General features: G+C 31.9%; 1 protein-coding gene across 1 annotated transcript in view; it reads left to right on the top strand.

Annotated features, from left to right (window-relative positions):
- LOC105215938 (uncharacterized) overlaps positions 1 to 12,709 on the top strand; it is a 276,247-nt gene that overhangs the window by 146,960 nt on the left and 116,578 nt on the right. The window contains exons 6-7 of the mRNA XM_054227988.1: positions 2,330 to 2,557; positions 9,079 to 9,215. Coding sequence (XP_054083963.1) covers positions 2,330 to 2,557; positions 9,079 to 9,215 — 365 coding nt within the window. The remainder of the gene's footprint in view (positions 1 to 2,329; positions 2,558 to 9,078; positions 9,216 to 12,709) is intronic.

The following is a 12,709-nucleotide window of genomic DNA, read 5'->3' as shown; positions in this document are numbered from 1 at the left end:
CGTCGGCCACGATTGAATTCGTTGTATCAGTTTTTCACAGTGCTATAGGATGGTGCTTCATAGCCATACAAAGATTTTAGTTTATCGATGCACTCTTGTCCACGTCGAAAGTTGGGAAAAATGATCGCATGAAAATGTTCACGAGTTAATTTCATTTTTTGGCCGAGATGAATTTTTTAATTCCCTGTAAATAAAACAATTCACGATTAAATGACAAAACGTTCTGAGTGATGTTATGCTAAAAAATGTCAAACTTTCCAATGGAAATGTCAGATTGCACCTGGCAACACACTTAGTGTTGCCTAGGCCAGAAATATATATAGCAGCCCTCGTATATAAAAACATATATAGCAGCCAACGTAATAGGTGTCCACATACATAAAAACATATATTTATATAATTTATGTAAGCATATAAATAAATGGCAGTACAAAGTAAGACAGCTAAATTCTAGTAATTCCTAGGTAAACAATAGTTAAATTATAGCATAATAATTTCAAACCACATAACTATAATTAGAACAGTTGTCGATGCTGCTCTTTCTATTCAACCTCAATAAAAAATGTTTGCCTTTGTCGAAGCTACCCTATAGCACTCTAGTAATAATTCTCCACATTTGTGTGTAAATATTTGTATATATGCGTTGCGAGGAAATTGAATTTTATGACATCATTAGAATTTCTAAGTACTACTTCAATATTTTCACATCTAATATGTGCATATTGGCTGCTTGCAATTACTACTTGACCTAATTTTTTTCATTGCTACTAGAAAACTCGTCAAGTAAATACTTATGTACATACATACTATGAACTAATCCTTAATGTACACAAGGTTATTGAAGGGTTTATATTTAAGACGACAAACCTACTATGTATTAATAATTTATAACCAAAGTTTTTTTAAAGTACTTTGTGTGGACTACATACATATAAAGGATTATGGAGATCCAAAAAGGCTTAGCACAATAGTTTATATTGTATACAGAGAAATGAAACATGTGCAAATATAATAATAATTTGTGATTTCGCTTTTTATTACATCAAGGAAAACTTATCTTAATTTTCTTACTAAAATTATCCAATATTAGCCTAAATGTAGGCAACACTTCATTGGAGATTTTTGAATATAGTTAATATATATAAAAGCATAGCATATAGTTGGGTGACAAGACCTTAAAAAAGATGTTTATACTTAATACATAGGATAATCAAATATTTTATGCCGTTTTCTCTACTGTCATTAGATGGATATTGATAATGTTGAAGATACGATTTTTTTTAAATAGTATTATTTCCCAAATAAATCTCCTTCAGTTGATATCCTTATTATTATTTCTATTATATTAAAATAATTGAGTTCAGTCAAAATCATCAGTTATTATTCTCAACTTTTCCTAGAATATTCGAATCAATTCACCTTTTACCTGCTCCATCAATTACTTAAGAAATTTCCCCAGCAAGATAAATAAATAAACTTCCATATTTCTATTTCCTTCCACTCCTGTTATTGTTAGCATAATTTAAAATAATTTCCTGCGCAGAAAAAGCAAAGTAATCACGTAAAGTTAAAAACAAGATGAAAAGAGTAGGGCGTAGTAATTTCATTCATTTGCAATCGATTTTCAGTGATTACTTGGAAATGAAAGCGCACTTTTCAATAGATATAATCAGAATAAATTAAAATCAATAACAGCATGGAACACAAATAGTACAAGCAAGCTGCTTGAATGAGGAATGCAATACGGATTACGAATACACGTAGTATATAAATAGGCGCACAATTCTATTGAATTAAATTTTAGATTTACTATTAGGTCTACAACTTTGCCACCGCCGTTTTTTTTGTAAATTTAAGGCTTTTTTGTATAAAAACGGTTACAAATGTCGATAAGCCTCAGTCGCACTTTTCTTGGAATTAAAAAAGAAAAGCAAAATTTCTCGCAAATGTCAAGATTTCGGTTCAAAAAGTGACATTTTCAGTTGAGTTGCAAACAGATCTCTACAAATATTTTGTTGGGTAAATGTTAACATAAATGTCCAAGATCGATATAAAACAATTTAATTGATTTAATCGACCAGTGCTTGTCCCTAGAGACATCTATTGGAAAACGGCGGAAGCAAAGTTGTAGACTATATTCAGTAGTTGTATAACTATATTAAGTTATATTTACTTCAGCTTGAATGAAATGAGATAACAATGTGAATCGAACTCATATATTTTTTAAACTTTTGCTATAATAATAAAACAATTTGAAATACCTACATATGTCTAAATGAATTCAACTGATTTCTAATAGTAGTACATTTCTTTTCTTTTTTCCTTCCAGCTCATGCGCGTCTTACGCAATTTCAACATCACAAAAATCAGCGATTTAGAATTAATCTCGAATAGTACCGACCGTTTGGACATCACATTTCATTTCTTTGGTGTGAAGGGCGATTCAAATCGCATACGTGAGGCCATCACGCGTATGGTGGAACGCGGTCGCATTGGAAATATTACATTAGTCTCCAATTATCATTTGTTTGACGAGAACCCACCGCTGAATTTGTTGGTGAGTAGCAAACACATACATATGTATTTATATTTCATTATATTAAAAAACGATTATCTGTCAGATGAATAAAAGATGTTCAGGGTTTTCAAAAACATAGGAAAAGTATAGTTTGAAGCAAAGGTGATCTGAGTCAGTATACCTCTTATATATGTATCTCATGTATATCTCAATTGGATTTATTATATATATATTTTAATTTAGGATTCCTCTCCAGTCTTCTTTTTCTCAATTTAATTCACTATGTATTTAGCCTACTTCAGTACTCACTAGATTGTGCTTTTGAAACGTGAGATTCTCTCTTCCTCCCTCTCACTCTCACTCTATCTCATTTCTTTATCTCTTTTAATAATATCCCTCCCCCTTGATTGGGCTTTCGATGTATGAGTTTCTCTCTCCCTATGATTCGCTCTCTCTCTTACTCTCTCAAGTTCCCTCTATCTCTGTCATTATCCTTCATCGCTCTCTTTGTTTCTATATATATGCATATTTCTTGCCTCCTTTTTCTTCTCACCTTTGCTAACTGTCTCTCTCCCTCTTTGTCTCTCCTTCCCATTCTCTCCTAGTCCTCTCTATTCAAACGAAGACTTGAGTAGGCCATAATCCGCCTCTATTTTTTTCCACTTTGATCGAATTACCTCATCACTTTGAGTTTAAACTCACCCATTTCACTATACTTTACAAGAATGAAGTGCCATAAGTATAATTACAATCTTAACTACCGCAAAACAAACCGCAATTAAATGGACATCCCTGTTAAATATCCCTTATTTATATGATCTCATAACCTTTTCAAAAATACAAAGCGCTTTGCAGCTGCCTATAATTAATAACTGTATGGAATTTCAACACTCCAACACTCATGTGTATGTGTGTGTGTATGAGAGTACACGACTGTTGGGGTCCATAAGTGTTAATTAATTTTCCCCCATTTAAGGTATATACTGGCATTTAAAGCGATACTTGAACACAATGATAAAACAGTGAAAGCGATAAAAAATCAATTAACACTTACATATATTTACTCTCACCTGCTTGCCGCTATTCGGTGTGCGTACAATAACAAAAGGCGGTGTTACTTAACTTACACACGCGTAGCCACATAAGATCATCTGTGTAATTAAATGGATATATGTAAATATTTATTTGCTTATTTATTTATTTATTGGTGCATACGAACGATGCGTTGACATTCAATATTTACACACGTTTACTTCGCAACTTTTTTAACAACTGTCACTCAATACTTTTAATTAAAAATACACATACCAAGGCACATGCATATGCGGCACATAACTGTCATTTACACGCATACATATGTACATATGTGTGTGTGAAATAAAAAATTTAATGCGCACAAAAGTATGCAATATTTATGAGATAATGCACGGTGGCTGCTTTTATATATAAAATTTAGTATAAAATATATTTTTTATAATGAATAATATAATTTTAAAAATGTAAATATAAGTAAAAAAGAATTTGGTATTAAAAAAAAATTGGAAAAAAATATTTTTGATTTTGAATATTTATTAAATATTTGAAGTTTATTTTTGAAAATAAAAATCTTTTTTTAGTTATAAATTATATGCATATGTATTAAAAAAGGAATCTTAAAAAATTGTATAAGCTGTTAGAAGTAAATTTGATTATTAAAATTGTGAAATAAATAAATTTTGTTAAAAAATATCACTATATACAGTTGTCCACAAAAAAATAGGAGTGCGCTCATAAGGAATCGAATCTTTATATTTTCTATAATAAAAATGATTTTTGTTTCAAATTTCATTGTTTCACTAATGATGTTCTAATCACATAGGAGTATTCCATTAATACGAGATAATTTTAACATTTTGAGGTAAAACACTTTCAAAGCTTTATAGAATAATAAAATAATTAATATTTCATTAAATAGCTTCAATTTTTTAATAGAGATCCACTCGTCCGGGGCATAGAGTCTATAAGATCCTGCTAACATTTGAATGATCGTCCTTCCCAATCCTCCTTCACTACCAGCGACAAATCTCTCAAATTGAATTGTTTCCGTTAAGTAACACTGTTTTTGATATCGGTATAATGTTGGTGTAGCCACATCAATAGTATATTAGATTAGGGACATGGTAGCAATACTTTTTCTAACATTTTGATATTTTCCTTGTGATCCATGATGCCTTCCATCAAAAGAATTATACAAACTCGGCTATTTTAAAAGCTACTCGATATAATGACTTTGACGCCACCATGTTTGGTGTAAATTGAGGATATTATTTCATGTTATATGGACCTCTAACAATGTTTCGTGAACGTTTTTTTTTTTTTGCAAATTGCGTGTGTTTATTTTTTAGTAGTGATGCTTTTCTCGGATTTTTTGTTCTGTGGCAACAGAATACGAACAATTTAAGTAATAATTGACAAATTTGGTTCGTCCTTGGATGCTCCTAGCTAATGCAAAGGGATACATTTCACGGCAATATCCTATAGTGTGATCACCTGTATTAAATTTTTTGCAATTTTGTTCACGTATTTCATATTTATTACTGTAATTAATGTATTTGCTACTATTTTAGCAGATTATTCTGCGATTTTCTAGAGCTCCTTACACGTTTTCAGTAATTTTCTTAATTTTTTTGATAACTCGAATTTTTCTGTTTAGTGCTATCTTATACCCAGATAAGAAAAACACATTGATTAAATCAACCTTAATAAATTAAAATTGCTTCTAGATTATGGAAATCTACTTACTTTTCCAATTTTGTTAATATTTTTTAAGTTAATAGTTAATTTTTTAAAGGAAATGTCTAACACTCATATTTTTTTGTGGAATGCAAAACCAAGTACTTCTGAGAACTTGCAAAACTGTATTAAAATAACGGTGAATAGATGAAAATTGGATTGGTATTATAAAGCCAGTATCCCGTTATATACACCGTTTTTTATCCCATCAATTTCTGAGATCCTAAAGAGTTATGCATACATTTTTCATATTGGCACTCCTATTATTTTGTGGACAACTGTATATCAATATATATATATTAATAATGTATCAAGCTTTAAAATTTAATAGTTTATATCATTCTTGATTTTAGTTGTTTAGTTAGAAAATTCAAAAAAAAAATATTAATAATATTTCATACAAAGAAGAAAGTTATTCAAAAATAGTACTAATTTATTTATATAATTTTTTTTTCAAATTTTTAAAATCATTTTCAAGACTTAAAAATTATTTTCAAAAATGAAATAATTTTCAAATAATATAAAAAAATTATAAAATATTATACAAAAATTGTAATTACATTTCAATTTAAACTTTCCAATAAAAATATTTTTTTCTTCGCCGATTAATCACAATTGCCCTACCGTGCAATGTTCATAATAGCATACCATCAACTGTTGACAACTTTGTGTGGCAACACTTAACACTTTCACACTCCGGTGTCAATGAAAACATACAACAACAACAACAGCACATACAAACAAAGTCGATAAATAATTTAAATAGTGTGTATGAGCTGAGCTCAGCGTCTACCTGCAGCAGCAATGGTGTATAAAAATAATTATTATTCATGAACCCATAAACAATATACTCATTAAAAATGACCGACAAGTACACATATTGTTGTATTATTGCCATTCGCCAACACGCTATTGTTGTTGGTTTTTGTGCATATGAGTATGCTCTTATGGCAAGTGTTATGCGCTTCATAGACCAATCAATCATCGACACACACACACACACACAGAAACATAACAAAGTGCTTTAAGTGCGTTTTGTATGCAAGCGCGTATATTTAACCAATAATTGCAGCGACGGTTGCAACCAAATGTTCGGTTATATAACGCTTGTTTGTTGGCCATAATAAATGTATATTGCTATTGTAATGGCCTTCAGTGCAGCGGCATTGTGTGATCGTTATGCATAATAATTGTTGTGCATTAAAGCAGCAGCTGAGCGCAATTTCCACTTCAATCGCTAGTCTTCTTTATAAATTTCTGCTGGGTACTGGTATGCATGAATAACCCGAAAAGCTGTATCGCAGACTCTGTTAAAGCATTATTAAATGTGAAGGACATGATTAAGTGAAAGTTAGCTTGTAAATAAATAGTCAGCATTTCTCTGTTTGCCAATCTCTTTAAGTGAAGACAACAGCAATCGTAATTATACCCAGTTGCTTGTGCCATTCGTCGCTTACCTTTACTGCATCGAATCGGAGCTAAAGTAAAATATATTCATTCAAAGCGATGAAAATTAAATACTAATGAAAATCATCGAGAAAATAGAATTTTAAGATTAAAAGTATGCAATACGGATTTTCGTAATCGATTAGAATTAAGTCTTAATTCAACTTGCCCTCCAGAGAGGAGTAAGATAGAGGCGAGGTGGACAAAGGTACAGATATAAGTATCTATACGAACGAACCCAATCTGGATAAACGAGTTAGACACCGGCTCACTGCAATGTCTTTCAATCTGAGAGTATATCAAGGCCTTCTTTTTTGGACAAAGAAAGTGCTTTCAATACGGACTTGAGATGTTAGTAGTACTAGCTTCCAAATTTTACGACAAACCTGCAATAGATTCCTGGTAATAGCGATATTCCAGATAATTGTGAAGCAAATGAACGAGCCAGATTTGGCATTACTTACAATTAGAACCCTATCCCTGGCCACATGTAAACACTTAATTGACAAATATGTCATAGAGTTGGCTAAGTCGGAGTGGAAAGAATCCAGAATTGCCTAACAGGCAGACAAACATGGCCTGAAAGATTCCAGTCCCAGTGGTTTCACAATGGGCCTCGCCACACATCCACTATACCTGCCTACCTAGTAGTATGCAGCCTACTACCAGCTGATTATGGAATGCAACGCATTTTTAGTGCTTTTAAGACCAACTAACAGAAGCTCACAGAAGTGAAATCCACAGTTCGAACTTCATATTGACTTATCCTCACTAAGGTATTGGGGCAAATTTATTATACCAGTAGACTTGCTGCTTTCTTTTTATACTCTCGCAACAAAAGTTGCTAAGAGAGTATTATAGTTTTGTTCACATAACGTTACTTGGAACACGTATTCCTTGGCACCCTAAGGAGGTTGCTAAATGGGCAAAATCGGTTCATTGCCACGCCCACAAAATGGCGAAAACCAAAAAATTATAAAGTGTCATAACTAAGCCGTAAATTAAGTTATAAAATTTGGAATAAAGGATCGCACTAGGAATGGGCATATTTGGATGTAATTTTTTTGGGGAAAAAACAGAAACACTAAATTTTACAGAAGAAATTGCAGAAGGAAGCAGCACACAGAATTGTTTACAAACTTTAAAATGGGCGTGGCATGGCCCACTTATGGGTCAAAAACCATATCTCAGGAACTACTCGACCGATTCGAATGAAATTAGGTATATACTATTTTCTTGGCACCCTGATAACACGGATGGGCGAAATCGGTTCACAAGCACGACTACTTTCTTTATAACTCAATTTTGAATTCCATCTTAATTCTCCACTTTATAATGTAAACATAAGGAACCAATGAAGATAGTGGAATAAAACTTTACACAAATAGTGCATACCATCTCTGGCTTCATTTGCGAAAAAAAAATTTCGAAAACGGACTATAACTTTTTAAGATATCGAACATGTTGAACTCAGTGCCTAAAGGTGAATTTTATCCGAAAATATGGGTAAATCTCTCAGATAATTTAATGTACTTCAGAGGAAATTGTTTTCTTCTACTAATAGTGTCTCTGTTCCAAAAATTATTAAAATCGGGTCATAACATCTCCTAGCTCCCATATACTTAATTATAGGTTTTTCAAGAATAGCGTGGGCTTTATTCCGCATATATGTATTGGTAAATATGTGAGATATCTTAGCAAAATTAAGTGAGCGTATAGTCTTGAATATAGTGTACCTTGGTGGTGAAAATGAGTGAAATCAGTTCAGAAATTACCTAAGCTCTCATATACTATAAATGAAATTGTGTTATCTTAATAAGATTTCATCAATAAAGTGCGAGAGTATAAAATGTTCGATTGCACCCGAACTTAACCTTTCCTTACTTGTTAAAGATTGTTTCAGCAATTATTCTTCTTTTGAAATAACAAAAAAAAAAAAAAACCAATGAAAAACAAAGTGGGACGAAATCAATACAGATTGGACATTATGGATGAGTATGAGTTAAGACAAATTTTTCGAACAAAAAAACTCTCCTTTGTCTAATTTTTTGTTTAAAATGCTTTTGTAGACCATCAAAACTTATCATTTACAGCTTGTTAGACTACTAATACAACCCTGAATATCTAATCAGCTGTTTTTAAATCAAAAACTCTATACCAAGTATTTTAAAGTGTTATATGTATTTATATAATACAGTACTGTGCAAATATTGTAATACTTTAATATTTAAACCGACCGCGTATCCTTCAAAACCCCCTAAAGCTATGATATATGCACACTCATACGCAACACATTTTCACTTACGCATTTTCATTTTCACTTTCTCATTCTCTCATTATAGGAACTGACAATTAATCAAAAATCAGCGATACGTGAAGACAGTGAATTTATAATTTCATGCACCGCCCAAGGATCATCGCGCATGCAATTTCAATGGTACAAGGACGGGGCGCGTGTTAATACATCCAAGGCTATAAGGTAAGCGCACACACGCACACACATATATAAACATACAAGCATACATATACATATGAATGTATGAATAAATATTGATTCATTTGTACAGTATTATCATTATTCTGAGTATTTGTATTTTACACTGCTTATACTCTGTTGTTGTTGTTGCTTTTGCATATACGCGTATTTGTATTTATTAACACAACACAAAAGATACGTGCGAAAACGCTCCAGGCAATGAGCAGCCTTTAAAAAGTGTACACATTCCGTCTGTTATTGTTGTGGCAGGTGAAAATTGTGGCACGTGTGTGGCAAACGTGAAAATTTCAATGTGTTTGTGCGCTTCAATGTAAGCGAAAACATACACGCACACACACAGACGCACTGCTGCATGTAATGTTGGCCATTTTTGCTCCTGAGCCTTGAATTGTACACATAACACATATTAATCGGTTTACCCGAAGCGCTACAAACGATGAAAGCATAATATTGTTGGCTAAAAAAAAATAATTAATTGCATAATGCATATTTGTGGAAATTTTCCGAATTCTACATTTGCCGTTTTTTCATTGAACCTTGAAAAACTGTTGCATTTGTTGTTGGTCCAGCAAGGCTGCTGATATGTTTGCAATGGGTTTATTGATATGTGAGGCGAAGTATAGTTCCAAAAAGGTTTCTATGCATACAATACATTACATTATATAAAACAAACTGAAGCAATAATGATCATTAATGTGGAATTAAACATTTTTATGGGAAGAAATTGATATTGAGATGTCGAAGGCATATTTTCATAACTACCAAAAAAGAAAGTGGATTTTGAATCTGTAATCATATTTTAGTTTTACACAAAGCATCCTAGATTTTAGACAAGTAATATCTGAGGAGATATACACACGTATTGCGAGTATCGACTGGCAGCGATATGTTATGACCCGATTTTAATAATTTTTGGAACAGAACACTATTAGAAGAAAAAAATTTCCTCTGAATTACATTCAATTATCTGAGAGATTTACCCATATTTTCGGTGAAAAATTACCCTTAGGCGCTGAGTTCAACATGTTCGATTACGGAGGCGTTGAAAAGTTATAGTCCGTTTTTTCACAAGCGAAGTCAGAGATGATATGCACTATTTGTGTAAAGTTTTATTCCGCTATCTTTATTGGTTCCTTGTGTATACATTATAAAATGAAGGAATCAGATGGAATTCAAAATTGAGTTATAAAGAAAGTTGTCGTGGTTGAGAACCGATTTCGCCCATTGTGCGTGTTGTCAAATCAGGGTATCAAGAAAATATTATATACCGAATTTCATTGAAATCGGTCGAATAGTTCCAGAGATATGGTTTTTGACCCATAAGTAGGCGATGCCACGCCCATTTTTCATTTTGTAAAAAAATCTGAATGCAGCTTCCTTCTGCTATTTATTTAGTGTTTCTGACGTTCTTCGTTAGTGAGTTAGCTCACTTTTAGTAATTTTCAACCTAACCTTTGTATGGGAGGTGGCCGTGGTTATTATCCGATTTCAACATTATATCATGGTGTGTGGTGGGGTACGTAAGAGAACCGACTGCAGAAAGTTTGGTTTATATAGCTTCATTTATTATAGCTTCATTTGGCGAGATATATACAAATAACCGATTTGGAGGCGGGACCACACCCCCACTTCCCCAAAAGAATTACATCCAAACATGCATCTTCCTAGTGCGAACCTTTATTCCAAATTTAACTTTTTTAACTTAATTTATGGCTTAGTTATGACACTTTATAAGTTTTTGGTTTTCGCCATTTTGTGGGCGTGGCAATAGTCCGATTTTTTTCATTTTCGAAAGCAACCTCGTCAGGGTGCCAATGAATACGTGTTCCAAGTTTCGTTAAAAAAAAACTGATTTAGGAAATATATAAACCGTTTTGTTTGACAATTTGTTAGTAATATTGCCATTTTTAATGAAATCTTCATAACTATTGGCAAAATATTGGGACATTCGAAACGCATATGCTTCTCTTAAGGCCAATTTTCCACTAGCAATATCATACACATTAAACCGAAAAAGGTAGTAATCACCAGATCCGGACTATAAGGTGGATATATAAAAATCTTCCAACCAACTGCTTCTTTCAGACGGCCCAATTGCTGATAAATCGAATGCAGTAACGAAACCAATCATATTATTGTAGATGATTCCAAATTATATTCATTGTTTAATTTGTATTGCTAACAGCTGAATACAGCACACTTTTAAATGTATCTATAACATTGACCACTCTAGTGTTAGTCTCTACCTTCAGTACTTCACAACTGTATTTTCATAATATTATGCTTTTCACTCTCATACCTGTAAACAAATTATTGCATTCCCATATATATATTCTCACTTATTGATCGTATAGGTCTATACATAGATGATTTTGTAGTATTGTAATAAATATTCATAGTTGTACCTACAAATTTGTACTTTTCCTCCATTGTTTATTGTTCGAACGTTAGTAAAGAGCGCAAATTGCGCAAATAGACAATCAATTTAAATGACAAGTGCATGGAAATTTAGTTATGATAGATATTGCATATAGCTATATATATTTCTATATGTACCTACCTTTATGTACTATATTGCATAATCAATAACATGTTTATATTGCTCAGTTGGTTGCTGATTTAATATATATGAGTATACATATATACAATGAGTACTGCAAATATTGATTCGTACTTCGATATGCTCACATACCTTTCTATATAAATACCTCAACATTATTGGTATTTCTGCATATTCATGTGCTTCTAAAAATTTGAATGCCATTATTATTGCTACTACTACTCACAATTAACACAAAACTAACTAAATTGTGTAGAATAGAACATGACATCAGTCAATATTAAAATTTGTATATCGGATTCGGTAACATAATCCAATAGACACAAACAATTATTTTGTTTGGTGAACATGGAAATAACGAGCATTTATTGCATTGTTGCCAATACAACTTGACTTTCTCATATAACTATGGACTTTTTTATTATTTTCTGTGTTCAGCTAGAAATTTATTCAGTCAAATGTTGCTCAAAGCATAAAAGTACCGTTGCTCTAATAAAATATTAATTTTAGTGCTAAAGGTTAGTGGACTTTTATTGATCACATTACCCAAAAATATTGAGTAATCTTCCGATATAAAGACTAACGCAGGGCAACAAAAGTAGTTGGCAGTTCTTAGAATAAATATAAATTTAAAAAACACTCTTAAAAGATATGAGTTTTGGAATATTTGGTATACTCATTATTTTACAAATCAGCCTAAAGGTAGGCCACACAACTTTGATCATATAGCAAATTCGTATACATATCAATAAGAATGTTGTACTTTTCTCGCCATTATATAAAATATTTAATAAGTCGGAACTAGTTATTCGTTAGACAAATAATAATACGCTAACTTTAACAATCAGATTAAATAATGTATTAAATAAGATTTTTGAAATCGCGTTTTGTTGCTAAGATAATGGTTGTCAAAACG

This window comes from Zeugodacus cucurbitae, chromosome 3 (assembly GCF_028554725.1).
Source record: "Zeugodacus cucurbitae isolate PBARC_wt_2022May chromosome 3, idZeuCucr1.2, whole genome shotgun sequence".
NCBI classification, from domain to species: domain Eukaryota; kingdom Metazoa; phylum Arthropoda; class Insecta; order Diptera; family Tephritidae; genus Zeugodacus; species Zeugodacus cucurbitae.
The sequence above is the reverse complement of the archived record's forward strand: the minus strand, read 5'-3'. Positions and strand labels throughout refer to the sequence as shown.